The sequence below is a fragment of the Nomascus leucogenys genome, chromosome 5 (genome assembly GCF_006542625.1).
Source record: "Nomascus leucogenys isolate Asia chromosome 5, Asia_NLE_v1, whole genome shotgun sequence".
NCBI lineage: Eukaryota > Metazoa > Chordata > Mammalia > Primates > Hylobatidae > Nomascus > Nomascus leucogenys.
Window position 1 is genome coordinate 63,280,045 of NC_044385.1, and position 21,554 is coordinate 63,301,598.

The window sequence follows — 21,554 nt, forward strand, 5'->3', positions numbered from 1 at the left end:
TTCATGAAATACCTTTTCTGACTGTTCTGAGATTACAGACATAATAAATAGACTTTCTGAGATTATAAATACTATGAACAAAAATATTTTACATATCTTGGTCTTGATAGTCTGATTCTACATAGGAGTTTTACTCATCAAGCTCAACCACCCAAGTTTCTTGTGATTGACTTCTCCACAGTCTCATGGTTAGAATAACAACACTATTTATATGTAGGTGGTTCCATACTCAACGCCCAAATTCCATGTCATCATTTGCTGCAGCACTCCCCCTCCCACTTGAAGCCCTGAAATAGCTGTCACAAAAGCACTACCCTTCTTGCCCCTAGCACACTGGCTGCATCACCTACTAGGTCTCTGCACTTCTAGCAATCCATTGTTTTTTTCTGTCTCCACGCCAAATGCTTGGTCGGGGCCTTGCCATCATTCACGTGAACTACAGGAACCTCTCTGTTCTTAAATATTGTGACCATCTGTGCCAGGTCAGCTTGGTTAAGCCAGGAACTACATTTCCAAGAAGCTCCTTCACTATTAGCCTCTTGTCTAGACTTGGCCAAAAGAGGAACTTGTGTGACATCTGGAATGCAGACCTGAAGCAGTGGCCTTTAGTCTCGGAAAGCCTTTTTCTTGTCATCAGATGCAGGACTGACGCAGAAGTGTCCATGGGTACCAGCTTCTCCTCGCTCACTCCACTCCAAGGGCAGCTCTTCTTCCTGACTATGCTGTCCCTGCTCCATGACAGGGTTTGGCTGTGGTCCCCAGAGGAGGCAGCTGCACAGAGGCATCTGCTTCCTACAGAACTCCCCATGAAGGCCCTCTGGGTTCTACTGTGGCAGCTAGATATGTGCGGCCACTCACTGACTGATGGTAACTCCTCCTCAGATCTCCAGCTCCCCTTCTGCACCTTCACCGCCATGGCTCCTTCACAACTGTGTAACATTAAATTCCCATACCCCTTTTCCCATATCACTCACAGTGACCGTCCCTCGTTAAACTTTTTAAAAAGTTTAGATATAACTTATATATAATAAACCTGACCCCTTTAACACGTAGAATTCTGTGGCATTTAGTAGGTTCACAAAGTTGTGCAACCATTGCCAATATCTACTTCCACCCTCAAAAGAAACCCTGTACCCATCAATAGTCACTTCCCATCCTCCTCTTCCCCCAGCCCCTGGCAACCACTAATCTGTTTTCTGCCTCCATGCCTATTCTGGACACTGAATATAAATAGAATCATAAAATATGCAGTCTTTTGTGTCTGACTTCTTTCACTTAGCATAATATTTTTAAGGTTCGTCCATGTTTTAGCATGCATCTGTGCTGCAATCCTTTTAAAGGTTGAATAATGTCCCGCTGTATGGGTAGACCACATTTCATTTATCCATTAATTGTTGATGGACACTTGGGTTGCTTCCAGGCACCTTTATGGTTACTATGAATAATGCTGCCATGAACATTCATGTGCAAGTTTTTGTGTGAACTCTGAAACAAAAATTGGTACCGACAAGTGGGGTGCTGCTGTTATAAAAACTAAAACATGTAACATTGTCTTTTGGACTACGCAGCAGGCAAAACTGAGAAAATCTGTGAGGGGCTGTGTTGAGGACTGGAGAGATGGTGAAGCATGAGTGATCCTGCAAAGGCAGAAGGAATCATCAGAGGCTGGATAAAGTGCAAACCACCCTGTCACCATGAAGCACTGACACAAGTGGCACCCACAGAGTGGGTTGGAGGACAGGAAGTGCACCTCATAAATATGCAACATGTGGCCAAGGGGATTTCTAGGTAGGATGCTGAAGGGCCAGTGAACTTATTTTAACTGGGTATGATTGATCAGGTATAGGAAGAGAAAAATGAGCTAAGGAGAGAACTGTTTAGTTTGCAAGTAGAATTTAGAGAAAATATAGAAGAACTAGGACTTGCTAAGGTAGAAAATAAAATTATTTCATGTCTCCAGTTTCTTGTGGTGGCACAAGATTCTCAAATAGTGGCAGGTTAGGGAAGAAATCAAAGGTGTGGCTGTAACACCTTTCGTAAACATCTCACAAAGATTTAAGGTCATACCTAGCAGACCTTCTCTCCCAGGTAGCGAAGTGGGCTTCTAAGACACTTCAAGGCTCTGTTCCATAGCAGCCTACACACCTAGTGGGAAGGGGTCTGTCCTGAAAAGAATTATGGATGCAGCTGTTGAGACATGTGGGAAAGCCCAACAAGATTTAGAGAAAACCCTCCAAGTTTTCAGGGGAGTTGTACTGACTGTTGCTAGTTTGGATTAAAGGGACAGATATAGTCCAAAATGAAAAAAGCCTCTGTGCCCCAAACGTCTCAGGGCAGAACACAGGCTGAGAAAGTTAATCACCTGCAAACACAGGCTATTTCTTTCTTTTTTTTTTTTTATTTTTTACTTTAGGTTAAAAACAAACATGGGATACATGTGCAGAATGTGCAGGTTTGTTACATAGGTATACACATGCCATGGTGGTTTGCTAGACCTATCAACCTGTCATCTAGGTTTTAAGCCCCGCATGCATTAGGTATTGGTCCTAATGCTCTCCCTTTCCTTGCCTTCCACTCCCCGACAGGCCCCGGTGTATGATGCTCTCCTCCCTGTGTCCATGTGTTCTCATTGTTCAACTCTCACTTATGAGTGAGAACATGCAGTGTTTGGTTTTCTGTTCCTGAAACACAGGCTATTTCTTATACAAAAGGAAGATGCTCTCAGGAGGCAGAGCCAAGAGCCACAGAGGACAAAGAATTAGGTGGCCACTCCGAGGGAGCAGAGCTGGGCCCTAATCGAGGAATATTCGTTTTTCTCAGACTAGGGAGCACTGGCCACACCTGCTTTGCTAGGTTTCAGAATCATTAAGGATAGTGACTGTGATGTGCCTCCATCCCTCCCCTTTGGGGATGAGTGTCTTACAGCTACCCTGTCTTTATATCTCCATGGTATGTTGCATGTATGATGGGGCAGGTGCCATGTCTTTTCTTTCAGAAATCTTTGGATCCAAGTCTTTGCTATTGTGAATAGTGCCACAATAAACATACGTGTGCATGTGTCTTTATAGCAGCATGTTTTATAATCCTTTGGAACAAATGTCCAACAATGATAGACTGGATTAAGAAAATGTGGCACATATACACCATGGAATACTATGCAGCCATAAAAAATGATGAGTTAATGTCCTTTGTAGGGACATGGATGAAGCTGGAAACCATCATTCTCAGTAAACTGTCGCAAGGACAAAAAACCGAACACCGCATGTTCTCACTTATAGGTGGGAATTGAACAATGAGAACACACGGACACAGGAAGGCGAACATCACATACCGGGGCCTGTTGTGGGGTGGGGGGAGGTGGGAGGGATAGCATTAGGAGATATACCTAACGTTAAATGAAGAGTTAATGGGTGCAGCACATCAACATGGCACATGTATACATATGTAACAAACCTGCACGTTGTGCACATGTACCCTAAAACTTAAAGTATAATAAAAAAAAAAACAAAATAAAAAAAAGAAATCTTTGGATCAAGAAGAAAGAAACTGTTCCTGAGAAAGCTCCATTTCGTGTTTTTTTTGTTTGTTTGAGATGGAGTCTCTTTCTGTCGCCCAGGCTGGAATGCAGTGGCACAATCTTGGCTCACTGCAACCTCTGCCCTCTCATGTTCAAGCAATTCTCATGCCTCAGCCTCCCGAGTAGCTGGGACTACAGGCATGCACCACCATGCCTGGCTAATTTTTTATATTTTTGGTAAAGATGGGGTTTCATCATGTTTAGTAGAGACGAGGTTTCACCATGTTTGCTAGGCTTGAACTCCTGGCCTCAAGTGATCCACCTGCCTCAGCCTCCCAAAGTGCTGGGATTACAGGCATGAGCCACCATACCCAGCTAGAAAGCCCCATTTCTATCCAGACCTGATGTAGATCCTGGCCTTTGAGCCTGATGCTGTGGTGGAATGAGACTCAGAGTCTTGGGAGGGATACGAGTAACTGGGGTCTGAGTGCAGGCAGTGGTAGATTATTACAATAATGACTCCAGTGGATCACACCTCCCAGGATTCATGTATGACTCATTCAGGTATGATTCGCTCTCATGTTTGTTTTGTTCAATAAAATAATAACAAACTCAATGTGCACAAGAACCTAATACTCACCTGTGTACTGGGGTTTGCTCTCACGGAACCCAGTCCCACCTGAGAAGGCTGGGATCCCCTGCTGGGGATGCTCTGAGGGAAGACTGAGTTGCCCTGGCCAATAGTTCAGCTAAGTGACAGGCATGAGGTAGGAATTTGGAACATCCAGTCTCAGTCATGCCTCAGAGGATGGCAGCTGCATGAGTAAGGCCAGGCAAGCCCAGTAAAAGAAGCATCCAGGTGAACCCAGCTCACTGGGTAGAATGTAAGCATATACCTGGTGATTTCAAGCCACTACGGTTTGGGGCAGTTCATTACACAGCAAGAGAAAACAGATACAACTATATGCCAGATACCAACAATATACTTTTGACTACATATCATATAAAACTACGTAGCAGACTCATCACCTGGCCTCAAAATATTCTTGATTACAACCATTTTCTTCAGAACCAAGTATAAGAAATTGCTGATGAGATGCTCTAATAGCTCTGCTTGGTTGATTAAATCTAACAATTCTCTTTGCTTCTTTAAATTTTCTATTGGTGTCGTCCTGCACAGTCGTCAAACTTGGTATAAAGATTTGGTGATGAATTGGGTCAAAAAATTCATTAGTGATTTTCTAAATTCAAAATGTAATGGCCATGATAGACACCATGCTTTACCCCTGCCCGTCAGAGGTGCTGGAAGTGCTACTGGCCACCAGCCTCAGCAGGCAGCCCTCTCTGGAAACTGGGTGGAAGACAGAGGCACCTTGTCCTCCTTCCTAGAGATGACCCTTTTTTGGGAGGCAGGCCACATCCAACGGCTGGCTGGTGTGGGGGTACAAAGGCCCACCCTCTCTCTTTTCCTGCCTCCTTGTGAACAAGGTGCTTGCTTCTCCTTCACCTTCTGCTACAATTGTAAGTTTCCTGAGGTTTCCCTAGCCATACAAAAATGTGAGTCAATTAAACCTCTTTCCTCGATAAATTACCCAGTCTCGGTTGTTTCTTTATAGCAGTGTGAGAACAGACTAATACACCTTCTGTCTACTTGTTTCCGTCATTACAAAAAATGTTTAAATATATTTAAAAAGAAACACAACATCTTTTCCCCCAATCAGCACCCTCCTCTAGACATGCAACTAACTGGTACCACTCTCCTACCAGTAGATTGAAGCACTGGAGTCATTCTTCAACCAGGGGTTTGGATCTCTTTCTTCATCTTTACATATACGAGGGATATGATACCTTTCCACTAGCAACAGCAGTTTAGTACAACAGTGCTTCTCAATGGTGCACAGATCAGAAGCTCTAAGAGGGACTAGAAACTTGGTTTAATAAAATACTATGACTTTTTTTTTCTCATTTGTTAGTAAAGAAATGTTTAATAAGCACCTGTCATCAACAGGGCACTGTGCACAATACAAAGCTGAAGCTGATGGTCTAATGGAGAATAATCACATATAAACCATTAAAATACAATGCTGTAAGTACAAACAAAATATTCTAGGAGCACAAAGGAAGGTGAGACTATCTGCCAAGGAGAGTCAGGAAGGCTTCATATTTCAGTTGGGTCATGACAGTAAATTTAAACAAGGGGTTGGATAATGGAATATTTTTACAATAAGGGCAGTTCTTGCATATCTGTTAAAGACCATTCCTATGCCATTATTCTGAGCAAAACGTAAGCAAAACCCAAGACGCTGGAAATTCGAGAGTTAGTGGCTAAGGCAGAGTTAAGGAGTTGTGGTAGCCTTATAATAGTTTACCACCCAGGTAGATGGTGAGGTCTGGGTTCCATGCCTTCATCTGGGCCCTTCCTTAGCCCTGCAAACTCAGCATGAACAGTTATTTGTAAGGAAAGCTCTTATAGGCTTCTTCTACATGCAGGACAGAATTAAATCTCAGATCATTTCCTCTAAGAATCATAGAATGACAGAATTGAAAAGGATACTGAAAAATCACACAGTTCAGTTGTTTCTAACTTCCAGCCCTTAAAATTGTAGGGGTTCTCAAAGTGGCAAATGAAAATCTACAATTTTTTTTTTTTTTGAGACAACGTATCTTGTCACCAAACAGGAGTACAATGGCATGATCATGGCTCACAACAGCCTTGACCTCCCCAGCTCAGGTGATCCTCCCACCTCAGCCTTCCGAGTAGCTGCGACTACAGGCATGCACCACCATGCCCAGCTAATTTTTTGAACTTTTTGTAGAGACAGGCACTGTGTTGCCCAGGCTGGTCTCAAACTCCTGGGCAACACACGCCTCAGCCTCCTGAAGTGCTGGGATTATAGGCGTGATCCACACGCCTCAGCTTCCTAAAGTGCTGGGATTATAGGCTTGAGGCACCACACCTACCTATAATCAATTTTCAACATTCAGAAAAAGCCTACCAGAAATTCAGTATTTTCTGGTGAAAGAAATGACTCTTATACACACTTCCCTCCCAGCAGTTTCTTGCCTCTGTACTTTTGTTTAGTCCCCGTCTCCCTACAAATACCCCTTTCTATATTCTGACCTGAAAGATCCAACTCTCTACGAAATCTTTCCTGGAAGTCCTAAATTAAAATGTTATTTGCCTCCTCTGAATTTCTGAAGCACTTATTATCTGCATTAGTTTATTGTTCTCTACTTTAAACCTTCCTTCCTAGTCTACCTCCTTTGTTCCAAAGACAAGAATGCTCCCCTTTAGGGAGCTTTTAGACTTTTGGTATTCCCATGACTGGCATCCAGTAGATGCTCAATAAATGCTTGTTAGAGATGATACTCTACAACCTTACATAAATCTTTTAGCCTAAGATGTCACTTTCTTTACTAATAACACAAAGGAGTTGAAATACATCTCTAGCTCTTCCAGCTGTATGTTCCATAATCTATGATGTGATGCTTATCACTACAATTTTTCTTCCTCCCTTCTCCTTCAGAGATGGTGTTCTCACTCAGGTCTGCCAATTCAGCCCCTGGCCTGGCACTTGTCAGGATCAGATCCTCTATACTCCTCAGTCCACTTACCATTCTCCACCAATATTCTTTGGACCTCTCCCTAGGCATGATCCTCAGGCAGAAATTTAGCAATACAAAAATAGCATATGATTAACTCTCAGTAGTAAAAAAAAACTTACCATATAATACAGGGCTGAGAGATTGGTTGCAGCTGCACTTTTCACTCTACTGTCCTTTTTTTCCAACATTTTTAAGATCTCTACAGCCTAGAAATGGAATATCTGAAGGTTACTACCATTGTAATATGACAGTACTCAAGCTTATGGTTGGGGAAAAGATCAGTGTTCCTGAAGCGTAAGACCAGGGAAGGGGACAAAAGGGGTGGATTAACATGTTCAAGAAAACAGATTACAAGAAGATAATTTCATTTGAGAATTACAATTTATAAAAAGAATAAAATGGAAATTCTGGATTTAAAAATATAATTAAGAAAACATAGATGTTCTAACAGCAGATTAGATACAGCTGAAGAGAGGCCTGGTGACTGGAAGAAAGGTCAGCAGTAAATAATGAGCCTTAGAAGGCTCGGCATGGTGGCTCATGCCTATAATCTCAGCACTTTGGGAGGCCACGGCAGGAGAATTGCTTGAGGTCAGGAGTTTGAGACTAGACTGGGCATAGGCATGAGACTCTGTCTAAAAAATAAAAATATGATGATAATAATAATGATCCTTGGGAGTCATGTGATGCAGCTGAGTGTTTATTCTGCATAATGGGGTGGGCAGTGAGGCCTTGAAAGGTTTTGCCTAAGAGATATGATCAAATTTGATCTTTACAAAATAATTCTGAGGTTTCTGCTTCTGGCCATGACTGACTAGCCTATAGAAGACCATTCTTTGACAGAGAACAACTAGAAAGATTATAGAAAATACTAAAAATATTTTTTGAAGGCACTGTAGAGCTAGCAAAGCAAACAGGACTTCAAGGCCAAGGTCCCAGAAAATGTTCAGACTAAATGAAACATGGCAAAATAGATGGCTAAAAAATGTTCCTAGAAAAGAACACAAGAGACTTATGGGAGCATAATGAAAAGGTCTAATAGAAATGTAATTGGAGTTTCAGAAGGCCAAGAAGGAAAAATGGCACAGAATTTTTCAAAACCAGTAACAGAAAATAATTCTGGGAGTGTTACAACAAGTGATCTAAAGTAGATTCAAATATAATTACATTTTTAAATCATGAGAAATGAAAGTATATTTTTAACTACCTGGCAGGTCTGAGATAATCCTAACCAAGGATGTGGAACGGTCGGACACTTTACATGAAAGGTGAATGAGTATTCAACCTAGAAATTGCTACAGAATATTAGAAAGAAAAAAACAAGGGTAGAGAAAGGCACTGGGTTTTCCTTCCTTCCTTCTTTTAAAATACATTTACTGATTAGAAGATGCTTGACTCTTGGTGCCTCCTGCTCCTAGAAAGCAGTTGTGTACAAGCAAAAGTAACTGTGTTAGCTTTTATAATGGTTGTCAGCTACAGCTGTTGCAAATCTCTGACAGATTCTGAGATGTGGGCTGTGCAGTGTTTGACCTCAAATGAAGTAGTACCAGTAGGCAGACTGACTCAATTTTTTTGAAGGACAGAATATTTTAAAATACTCAATTTCAGATACTTTGGTTAGAATATGAGTAAATTGTTATTCTTTTATTTATTATTATTTGCACAATAAAGTTGGCAAGCAAATTAATTCTTTTAAAGGGTTTTTGATGACTTCAAAGAAAACTGACAGAAGTTTCTAGGTCAGTAGTTTACGAAGTAAACACTGGAAAAGAAAAACCCAAACATCATATTCTCACTTTCAAGATTCTATTTCTATCATTTACTTTCTTGGAAAGACCTTATAACACTGCCACAAGTTCCTTAAATTTACCTCAAAAATAATTGCTGCTAATATTGCTTATCCTATAGAAACTACCTCATTGATTCTTTATACAACCTCCACAGCTATTAATATAAAAGCCACCATTGTTTTGAATCTCTAAGTTTTATAAGCTGCATTTCACTTTAAATAAGAATTCAGATAGTTTAATCTTCACTTTTAGACTGTGTCATAATAAATGGTGTATTACTTTAAAATATAAGGCACTTGAAAAGGTGTAACTCATATAACCATTAAACTCTCCAAAGCGTACAGGAAAAGAAAGCTATTCCCTAATGTTTACAACATCCATAAAACAATACAAAAAGAATGCTAACAAGCAATAACAACAATTTTTTTTTAAAGGAGTGTTATAGTCCTTTGTATCATTCCTTTTAGAAGTGGCCACTTACATTATAGTCAAGGAAATGTGTTAAATTTTAAAATTTTGATATATACTACATTGTAACTCATTAATAACAATACTTTAAGGCTATATATTTAACATCAAATCTATTTTCTCCCAAAATGGTTATTATGAATCCAAAAAGCAGTGCAATCCAAAACCATTACTTAAAAAACTTGGCAAAGGTATTTACAACTTAAAACATCCTAAATGGGTATCACTTGACAAAGTAATAACACTTCATATTATACGTTTCTAAACTATGATCTATTCTAAAAAGGCTACATAATTATTCTAATAAAAGGAACACTCGGGTATTTTTTCGCTCAAGTTTTTGTTTTGAAATAGGCTGTTTTCACAACTGTTCTCTACATGTCCATAAATCTACATAAAATATTTGTTTTTAAAAGTAAAATATTGTAAGTTTATTTATAAATGGAACTGATAAAACTTCAGTCAAAATTAAATTTCATTGTAAATGGCAAAACAAAAAATAAAAATAAACAATGTTAGCTTGTTTGTTTGTTTCCCTGAAAACAATGAGGAAAAGGGATGTATGTCTGTCCTGGTCTCCTTTCCCAGCAGATGCCATCTAGCTCCTGGCTTCAGCATTCCGCTGGGCCTGCCCCACTGCCACTGGCTTCCAGGCCAATGGCTTCATTTCATCCACTTTGGGCTTTTTGGCAGAGTCTATTTTTTCTATTACAAAAGTGGCTACAAACACCATCATTATCAAAAAGACTCATACTCTGTGATTTCAGCATCTTTTTCTTGGGGAAAAAAAAAAGTATTTAGAGCTAACTCCAGAACTATATCCTCACAGAAGAAGGCATAAATTTTTCTTTTTCACTTTGAATTGTAAATAAAGTAGTTGCTATCAAATGATTATTATGAGATACGTCAACCCAATCCTTTTTCACTTAATAACACTTCTTTCAAACTAAGATTGTATTATACCCACCTCATAATACTTACAATATACAAACAAAAGAAAGACAGAGTGAAAGCAGCAATGATGAAAAGAAAGCAGAAATGGCATTAAAAAAAAATCAGTAAACGAATTGATACTAAAAACTCGAAAATGCAAATGGAACAGAAGATATTTTGAACAAGAAGAGCTAGGAAAGCACAGATAGTAAGATCTGAGTTCAACAGGTTTTAACATTAAAAAATTAGAGTGTTTATTGCTTAATGAACATAGTTTTAAAACATGAGCCATGGCAATGCATTCTTAACCTTTTTTTTTTTTGAGACGAAGTCTCGCTCTGTCACTCAGGCCAGAGTGCAGTGGTGGGATCTCAGCTCACTGCAACTTCCGCCTCCTGGGTTCAAACAATTCTCCTGTCTCAGCCTCCCGAGTAGCTGGGACTACAGGCGCATGCCACCATGCCCGGCTAATTTTTGTATTTTTAGTAGAGACAGGGTTTCACCATATTGGTTAGGCTGGTCTCAAAACTCTTGACCTCAGGTGATCCACCTGCCTCAGCCTCCCAAAGTGCTGAGATTACAGGTGTGAGCCACCGCGCCTGGCCTCTTAACCCTTTCTAAAAACATCATTTAAAAATAAAATGTCAAAGGAAAACTAGCAAACATGGTTTTCTCCATTTTGTCATCTATAACAGTACATGTCACACACAAAATTTTTGTCCATATAGCACTTTAGCAAGATAATAAAGACCAATTTGATTCACGTCACTTCCATGTAAAAAGCATTACAACAACGTTGGTGAGTCACTGGTGGCATTTTTCATGACCAAGGATGTGATGATCAAATGACAGCATAGATACTTTGAAAAGTCTTTTTCAAATGTTTTGTAAATGCTCAAAAAATTAAGCACAGTAAATTAACATATGCAATGGAACCACCCCATAGTACTACATTAATTATACGTATTTATTTCATGAACACTGGGGTTGCTTTTTTCTACTCTCATATTCTTTAGTAGATAGTGTTCTCCCCACTTCCTTTGTTAGTCCTTTCTGTTGTCTCCCAGAGCAAAAAGTTCTCTAAATAGGAAGACAAACTGAAAGCATAGGCTTGGGGGAGGATGTGGGAAAGATGCTATAGCTTTCTCTTGTCCTTGCTCTCTGGATCTAACTGGGAAGAGCTGAGTTTTCCAGTTGCTGGCATATAACGACACTAACCACTGGTGTTACAGACTGGGATATCAAGTCATGCTGTTTACTCTATTTGGTTATCCCTCTTTCTTACACCTGTCTAAGCCTCCTGATTGTGTGTCAGCTCTGTCCTAATTGAGAGACTGCTGAAGGGAGAGCACCCACTCTACCCCCACCCAAGGTAGCAAGGGAGCAGCAGTGCCAGTGAGAGATCTGCAGGGTTCTAAAACCCCATACAGCCATGAGACCCTTACATTCCCAATGCAGTGTCAATGAGGAAACCAAACACATAAACAGACTACAAGGAAGCTGCTCTGGTGAGGATGGCAGGCTCCTGGCTTCCCATGCTCCCTAGCACAATCAGTGTTCCTAAAAACTTTATGCTTTGGGGAACACTTTGAAAACCTCTAGGGGAAAGTTAATCTCCGGAACAGAATATGGTTTATAATTTAGCAACCATGCTATACAAAGGAAGTATTTACATTTTAAGAAACAACAGCTGGGCGCGGTGGCTCACGCCTGTAATCCCAGCACTTTGGGAGGCCGAGGTGGGCGGATCACAAGGTCAGGAGATAGAGACCATCCTGGCTAACAGGGTGAAACCCCATCTCTACTAAAAATACAAAAAATTAGCCAGGCATGGTGGTGGATGCCTATAGTCCCAGCTACTTGGGAGGGTGAGGCAGGAGAATGGCGTGAACCCGGGAGGCAGAGCTTGCAGTGAGCGGAGATCGCGCCACTGCACTCCAGCCTAGGCAACAGAGCTAGACTCCATTGCAAAAAAAAAAAAAAAAAAAAAAAAGAAACGACAAACATGCAAAAATTAATAAAAGTTTAAAACTATTTTAATGCAAATTAACATAAAATAGAAATAAAAATATTATTCAACTTCAGAATAATCACAGATAACATTATTCTAGAAAGGAGTTTACCTGTTTTTAATGCTATGACCAATTAAGATACGGAATTCCATCTAAAATTTTTTTAAAACTTACTTGGTTATAGTCTTTTTGTCTCAAGTATGTAACTGCTTTGTTTATTTCCAGATCATTGGCTAGCTCTACATATTGAGAAGCTTTCACCACTTCCACACACCTATAAGGGAAAGCATAAAAAAGCTTACTTGATTTTGTTTTAGTATATTGATGCTGTTGGTTTTCTTAAATGTGGCTTTTCAAAGATTTTTTAAAGGGTCCCTAGTACTCTGTAAAGGTAAGCACTCGATTTGCTCCAACACAGGTTTTCAGTTACTGAAGTCTTCAGTTCTAAATTACTTTTCTTATCCAATTTATCATTAGCCTATTTTAATGTCTAATCATTTTAAGTAAAAATTGGACTGATATCTACATTCTCATTTTTGAATTAACTATTACAACAATTTGTAACATGACAGTTTCTACATATTTTTCCATATTAAATGCTCTCATGGTGAGAAAAATTCTACAGAACTTGTAGAACATATTTAATTTTTTGTGTCCCAACTTAAATAGATCTCTTTATAAAAGCATAAAACATTTGCTGTTTGCTCTATATCAGGGGCAGTGCTAATTGCTTTACAAGCATTAATATGTTTAATCCTCACAACAACCCTAAAAGGATTATTTTTATTTTATAGATAGGAAAATGGAAGATCTGAGATCACAAAGGTAGAAAATGAGTGTCAACTAAGAATTTGAACCCAATTCTTGTTGATACCAAACCCACTGCATCGAGACTAGCATTTTTCAAATTGAGTTATTGAAATCAATTTAGTAGGTCACGACTCTTACTTCAATAACAGAAGAGATGGGGGTGGTGGGACTGGGAAGACATTGGTCAAAGAACACAACATTTCAGTTAGATGAAGCAATAAGTTGAAGAGATCTATTGTACATCAAGGGAATTATGGTTAATAATATATACTTAAAATTTGCTAAGAGAGTAGATTTTAAGTGTTTTCACTACAAAAAATAACAAGTATGTGTGGTAATGCATATGATTTAGCAATTCCACAATGTGTACATGTATCAAAACATCATTTTGTATACCATAAAGATTTATCATTTTATACGACTGCACTCCAGCCTGAACAAGTGTAAGGAAACCTGCAAACCTGAGTGGCCTCCTCCTGGGAGACATTCACACAGTATGATGGACTTAACTAATTATTAATGTGTGTGTGTGAGTGTGTGAGAGACAGAGAGAGTATTTATATAAAGGATCCATGGTTGAAAATAAGGGAGTGGCCTGTGGTGTTATGATATATATATAGGTTTTCATCCATGGTTCCTGCTCATAACTCCCATAGCCTTTATTAGAGTCTTCTGGTATAATGGGGGTGTTAGGCCTCAAGTGCAGGCCTCTGACCTTCCCCTGCCTTTCTGTTTGTGGCCCTCACATGAGAGTCTCACCCAAAACCCTGGGGGAAGGAATGCTGAAGTCATGAGCCTTCCATAAAAACCCAAGAGGACAGGGTTCGGGGAGCTTCCGGATAGCTGAGCACATGTAGGTTCCTAGAGGGTGGCGCCCAGGGAGGAAATGGAAGCTCCATGCCCCTTCTCCCATAGCTCACCTTATGCATCCCTGCATCTGCATCCTTTGCAAAATCCTTTATTATAACAAACTGGTAAATGTAAGAAAAAAAAAAAGGAGGTCTGAACAAAACATTAAGAAATTTGACTTGACATACATAGGAGGTTATCCCCAACAACAGCAGAATACATGTTCTTTTCAAGTCCATTTGGATTATGTACCAAGCTGCAACAAATTTCAGAGCTGAAATTATTCAACAACTATCTTCTGCCACAATAAAATTAAACTAGAAATCAAAAAAGGAAAAGATAATAAAAATGCCCAACTTGCTGGAAATTAAGCAATGTAGCAGGATATAAAATCAACACACAAAATTCACTTCCATTTATCTATACACTAAAAACAAACAACTTGGAAAGGATATTAAGAGTACAATTCCATTGACAACAGCGCCAAAAAGAATAAAATACTTAGGAATAAGGATAACCAAGGAGGTTAAAGACTTGAACATGGAACACTATAAAACATTGCCGAGAGAAATTTTTTAAAACATAAATAAAGGGAGGCTGGGCGTGGTGGCTCGCGCCTGTAATCCCAGCACTTTGGGAGGCTGAGGTGGGAGGATCACGAGGTCAGGAGATCGAGACCATCCTGGCTAACACAGTGAAGCCCCGTCTCTACTAAAAATACAAAAAAAATTAGCTGGGCGTGGTGGCGGGTGCCTGTAGTTCCAGCTACTTGGGAGGCTGAGGCAGGAGAATGGCGTGAACCCGGGAGGCAGAGCTTGCAGTGAGCTGAGATCACGACACTGCACTCCAGCCTGGGCGACAGAGCAAGACTCTGTCTCAAAACAAAACAAAAACATAAATAAATGGAAACACGTCCCATGTTTATGGACCAGAAGACTTACTACATTTAAGATATCAATACTACTCAAAGCAATCTATGAATTCAATGCAATCTCTACCAAAATGCCCATGGCTTATTTTTCCAGATACAGAAAAATCCATCCTGAAATTCATAAGCAATTTCAAGGGACTCCAAATAGCCAAAACAATCTTGAAAAAGCAAAGCAAAGCTGAAGGACTCACATTTTCTGATTTCAGAGTAATTACAAAGCTACAGTAATCAAAACAGTGTGGTACTGGCAGGAAGACAGACATGTAGACCAATAGCATAGAGCAGTGAGCCCAAAAACAAACCACCACCTATACAGTCAAATGCTTTTTGACAAGGATGCCAAGGCTATTCAATGAGAAAAGGAGAGTCTTTAACAAACAATGCCAGGAAAACTACGCACAAGTAATGCAGTTGCACCCTTACCTAACACTATGTACAAAAATTAACTCAAAATGAATCAAAGACCTCACTGTAAAATCTAAAACTAAAAAAACTGTTAGAAGAAAACACTAAGCAAAAGCTTCATGACATTAGATTTGACAATTTATTGGATGTGACACCAAAGTCACAGGAAACAAAAGAAAAAATAGACAAAGCGGACCTCATGAAAATTTAAGAAGTTTTTGCCTCAAAGAAATATCAACAGACTAAAAAGGTAATCCATAGAATGGGAGAAAATATTTACAAATCATGTATCTGATAAGGGATTAATATCCAGAATGTATAGAAAACTCCTAAAACTCCAAAACAAAAACCAAACCACCCAATTCAAAAATGGTAAAGGACTTGAACAAGCACTTCTCCAAATAAGGTATACAAATAGCTAATAAGTACATGAAAAGATGCTTGACATCATATGTCATTAGGGAATTGCAAATTAAAACAACAATGGGATGCCACCATATGCTTATTAGAAAGGCCAAAATTGAAACACTGACATTACCAAACGTTGGTGAGGATGTGGAGCCCCAGAAATTCTCATCCATTGCTAATGGGAATGCAAAATGGTACAGCAACTTTGAAAGAGTTTGGCAGTTTCTTACAAAACTGAATATATACTTATTGTAATTTCCAGTAATCATGCTCCTTGGTATTTATCCAAAGAGGGGAAACTGTATGTTTACACAAAAACCTGCACAATGGATGTTTATAACAGCTTTATTCAAAATTGCCAAAATGTGGAAGCCACCAAGATGCCTTTCAATAGGTGAACGAACAAACATCCATACAATAGAATCTGAAACTTTTTGAGCACAGACATAATATGACGCTCAAAGAAAATGCTCACTGGAGCATAACAGACTCTGGATTTGGGATGCTCAATTGGTAAACAGAAATATTCCAAAATCCAAGAAACCTCAAAATCCAAAACACTTCTGGTCCCAAGCATTGTGGATAAGGGATACTCTAGAGATACCACTAAATGAAAGAAGCCAATCAGCAAAGCCAACATACTATATGATTCCAACCCTGTGATATTCTGGAAAAGCCAAAACTATGGAGACAGTAAATCAGTGGTTGCTAAGGGTTTGGGAGAGGGAGGGATGAATAGGTATAACACACGAGATTTTTAGGGCAGTGAAGCTATTCTATACAATACTATAATGGTGGGTACAGGACATCATGCATTTGTCAAAACCCCCAGAATTAAAACACAAAGAGAGAATCCTAACATAAACTATGGACTTCACATGGTAATACTATGTGAATATTGGTTCACTGATTGTAACAAATGTACCACACTGGGATGGCATATTGGTGAGGGAGGCTCTGGGTAGGAAGTGGGGAAAAGATATGGGAACTCTGTACATTCTGTTCAATTATGCTAAGAAACTAAAACTGCTCTAAAAAAAAGTCTTTGGATTTTTGACTTTTTTTTAAAAGTCTTTTTTTTTTTTTTTTTAATCTCAGCAGGTTTTGGGAAAATTGACAAGTTGGTTTTAAAATCTATGTGGAAATGACAAGGACCAAGAATACTCACGGTAATCCTCAACAACAAAGCTGGAGGACTTATACTGCCTGCTGTAGTTTGTGCAGGCTGCTATAATTAAATACCATAAACTCAGCCGGGTGTGGTGGCTCACACCTGTAATCCCAGCAGTTTGGGAGGCTGAGGTGGGCAGATCACTTGAGGCCAGAAGTTTGAGACCAGGCTGGCCAATATGGCTAAATCCTGTCTCTACTAAAAATACAAAACTTCGCCAGGTGTGGTGGTGCGTGCCTTTAGTCCCAGATACTTGGGAGGCTGAGGTACGAGAATTTCTTGAAACTAGGGAGGTGGAGGTTGCGGTGAGCCGAGATTGTGCCACTGCACTCCAGCCTGGGTGACAGAGCAAGACTCTGTCAAACAAAACAAAACAAAACAAAACAAAACCATAAACTAGGTAGCCTAAACAAAAGACATTTATTTTTCATAGTTATGAAGACTGAGAAGTCCAAGAACAAGACGCCAGCAGGCTGGGTGTCTGGTGAGGGCCCACTTCCTGGTTCATAAATGCTGTCTTTTTGCTGTGTCCTCACATAATAGTAGGGGCTAGCTAGCTCTCCAGAGTTTCTTTTTATAAGGGCACTAATCCTATTCAAAAAGTGTCCTACCAGCTGGATGTGGTGACTCACACCTGTCATCCCAGCACTTTGGGAGGCCGAGCCAGGCAGATCACGAGGTCAGGAGATTGAGACCATCCTGGCTAACATGGTGAAACCCTATCTCTACTAAAATACAAAAAATTAGCCAGGCGTGGTGGCGGGCACCTGTAGTCCCAGCTACTCAGGAGGCTGAGGGAGCGGAATTGCCTGAACCCGGGAGGTGGAGGTTGCAGTGAGCCGAGATCGCGCCACTGCACTCCAGCCTGGCGACAGAGTAAGATTCTGTCTCAAAAAATAAAAATAAAAATAAAAATAAAGTGTCCTACCTTCATGTCCTAATCACCTCGAAAGGGATGACCTCCTAATACTACTACTTTGGGAGTTAGGTTTCAACATATGAATTTTGGGGGAACACAAATATTCAGATCATAGCACTACCAGATATCAAGTGTTACTATAAACTACAGAAATGTAGGCAATGTGGTTTGACGACAAGAGTAGATAAATGGACCAAAGGGATTGAATAAAGATTCCACAAACAGACCAATACATAGTCATTTGGTATACATCAAAGGTGACATTACAGTGCAGTGGAAAAAGTAAACCATTTTCCATAAATCATGCTGGGTTAACTGGATAGTCCTACTACAGAAAAGAAAAGAGAGAGGAAAGAAAAAAAAAATCTTGACCTTACTTCACACTACACACAAAAATCAATTCCATATCGATCCTGTATCTAAATGTGAAAGGTAAAACCTCTAGAAGAAAACATAGGAAAATATTTTCATGAAGTTGGGGTGTGCAAAAGTTGCCTCAAAAGGACACAAAAAGAACTAACCAAAGAAATAGAAACAAGGGCAAAAGTCTAGAACGGGCACTTTTCAAAAAATAATATTCATATGGCAAATAAACATATAAAATCGGCTGTCAGTGGATTGCAAATTAAAACTACAATGAGATGCCACAGTATGGCTGGCTAAAATGAAAAAATACAAAATACACCAAGTATCTGTAAGCTATTCGAATTTTCATGCACTGTTGGTGGGGGTGTAAACAAGTACAGGAACTTTGGAAAACTGTTTAGCGGAATCTATTAAAGCTGAACATATACACACCATAGGATCAAGCCATTTCACTCATAGGTATATATCTAACAGAAATATAGGCACCACCCACCAAGAGATGTGCACAACTGTACCGTAATATTGATAGGAGCATTTACAACAGGTTCAAACTGCAAATCACAACACCCAGTCACACTGAAATGGATACATTTTTACATATTAATACCATGAACTACTAGATAGCAATGAAACAGAACAAACCATAGCTACATGCGAGGACATGGACAACACTTACAAACATACAGTAAAAGAAGTCATATGCAGAAGAATATGTACGGTATGATTCCATTTATATAATGCTTTTAAAACCTGGCAAAACTAAACTATGGATGCCTGCTTAGGTGGTTAAAGAATGAAGAAAAGCAAGGAAGTTATTATCATCAAAGTCACTCTTCAGGGACACCAGTCACTCTTCAGAGCTGGGTAGCCAGTGATTAGGATTGGCATTTTGTAAGGTGCTAACAATGTTCTATTCTTTAAATTTTATTTATTAGGGTATGCAATGGTTAAATGTTTGTTTGTTTTGTGATGTATCGTTGAGCTGAGTTACCATTTTGGGTAATTTTTTGTATGTTTATATTTAACAAACATAAATAATTCCAGAAAAAAGGTTAAAAATAATTTAATCTCCCAGCACTTTGGGAGGCCAAGGCAGGTGGATCACGAGGTCAGGAGATCAAGACCATCCTGGCTAACACGGTGAAACCCTGTCTCTACTAAAAATACAAAACACTGGCCGGGCATGGCGGCGTGCGCCTGTAGTCCCAGCTACTTGGGAGGCTGAGGCAGGAGAATTGCGTGGACTCGGGAGGTGGAGCTTGTAGTGAGCTGAGATCGCGACACTGCACTCCAGCCTGGGTGACAGAGTGAGACTCCATCTCAAAAAAAAAAAGAAAAAAATAATAATTTAATCATATACAAAGAAGTTAACAGAAATATAGTAAGAATGCCAGAAGAATTCATAGTAAAAATTGCAAATAATTGCAGAACTAAGTTTTCTCTTCTGTTTTTCAGTAAAACAGTTGAATTATGTGTAATTTCCATTACACATGACAGCTATCTGGAGAGCATTAAAAAATACAGATGTTCTATCCCATTTAAGACCAACTGAATCTCTACTTTTAATGAGTTCCTCAGTCAGTGGCATTCAAGAACTATTTGCATAGTATAGAGCAATGGTTCTGTATGTGGGATTTATATCACAGAACCCCCTAGGCAACTTTATAAATACTAATCCCTCTGTCCCAACACCCAGAAATTCTGATTCAACTAGTGTACCGTGCAGCCTCTGTGTTGGGACTATTTAAAATCCCCTGATTTTAATATGCAGTCATACCACTGGTAAAGAGTTACAGTATAGTAGGTATCAGAATCATTGGGGAGGCTTGACACAAATGTAAATACTCACTCCAGATCTCAGAACCCTGACTCAGATCTACAGAGAAAGATGTGGGGAGACAGATTATCTGCACTTTTAACAAGTAACCAGGGCAATTCCAATGAACAACAATCATGTGCTACATAAAAAAGTTTTGATCCGGCCAGGCGCGGTGGCTCATGCCTATAATCCCAGCACTTTGGGAAGCCAAGGCGGGCGGATCACGAGGTCAGGAGATCGAGACCATCCTGGCTAACATGATGAAACCCCGTCTCTACTAAAAATACAAAAAAATTAGCCAGGCTTCGCGGTGGCTTTCGCCTGTAATCCCAACTCTTTGGGAGACCAGGACAGATCACTTGAGGTCAGGAGTTAGAGACCAGCCCAGCCAACACAGCGAAACCCTGTCTCTACTAAAAATACAAAAATTATGGTGACGCCTGCCTGTAGTCTCAGCTACTCAGGAGGCTGAGGCAGGAGGATCGCTTGAACCCATGAAGTGGAGATTGCAGTGAGCTGAGATCACACCACTGCACTCCAGCCTGGTCGACAGAGTGAGACTCCATCTCAAGAAAAAATAAAATAAAAATAAAGTTGTTCTCTGAAGAGTAAATGTCTCATTCCAGTAATGACCCACTCAGCAGGAATACGGTGGAGTTCAGTCCAATTCAGGTCAGCCATATCCAATAGACTGTAAGTCATTACTAAGTTGAGCAAAAGAGTTTTTATCTATTAGCAGAAAGGACCTCTCTGGCAGCAGAGATTAAAAATTGGCCCAACTTCATTTCCATCCTTCAGGGAATAGCAAATTGAAGATTTACTTATCTAGGACTTGAATTCCTTCTTTGGGACCAAGTTAATAAAAGACCAAGAAACTCCTGATTAAACTGGATAATGAATGATTCTATAGACAGGGCTGCACGTATCAGCTTTGTTTGACTTCTCTTTTCTCAGTTAACTTCTCAGAGCTGGAACATTCCACATTCCCCAGCAGCGTGTGGGGGCCAACTAAAGTTTACAATTCCGACTAAAAATCACCCTGCTTCTGGCTTATCTGAATCCCTTACCCACCCACCCCACCACCCAGGAAATACACTAGCAAATTGTGCAATGGAATAAAATCCACACTTTTCTTTAGATTATTGCAACTGTATCACATGTAATAGTATCCCTTTTGCTACATTTTGGTCAAATAAATTTTTACATAAACGAAAAAAAAAAAATTAGCCGGGCTTGGTGGTGGGTGCCTGTAGTCCCAGCTACTTGGGAGGCTGAGGCAGGAGAATGGTGAGAACCCAGGAGGTGGAGCTTGCAGTGAGCTGAGATTGCGCCACTGCACTCCAGCCTGGGAGACAGAACGAGACTCCATGTCAAAACAAAACAAAACAAAACAAAAAAACAAAAAAAAAAGTTCTGGTCCAGGACCAACCATATAGACAACAGTAGTCCCATAACATAACGGTGCTGAAAAATTCCTATTGCCAAGTGACATCCTAGGTGCTGTAATGCTGTATCACACCTCATGTGTTTGTGGTGATGTTAGTGTAAAC

The 21,554-nt window shown here is 39.8% G+C and overlaps 1 protein-coding gene across 3 annotated transcripts in view; it reads right to left on the reverse strand.

Annotated features, from left to right (window-relative positions):
• Positions 1-21,554, reverse strand: part of IFT88 (intraflagellar transport 88) — a 126,390-nt gene that overhangs the window by 46,954 nt on the left and 57,882 nt on the right. For all 3 annotated transcript variants that reach the window (XM_003279164.4, XM_003279166.4, XM_030813268.1), the window contains 2 exons: positions 12,501-12,600; positions 7,243-7,329 (listed from right to left, as the gene is read on the reverse strand). In XM_003279164.4, the coding sequence (XP_003279212.1) occupies positions 7,243-7,329; positions 12,501-12,600 (187 nt within the window). The remainder of the gene's footprint in view (positions 1-7,242; positions 7,330-12,500; positions 12,601-21,554) is intronic.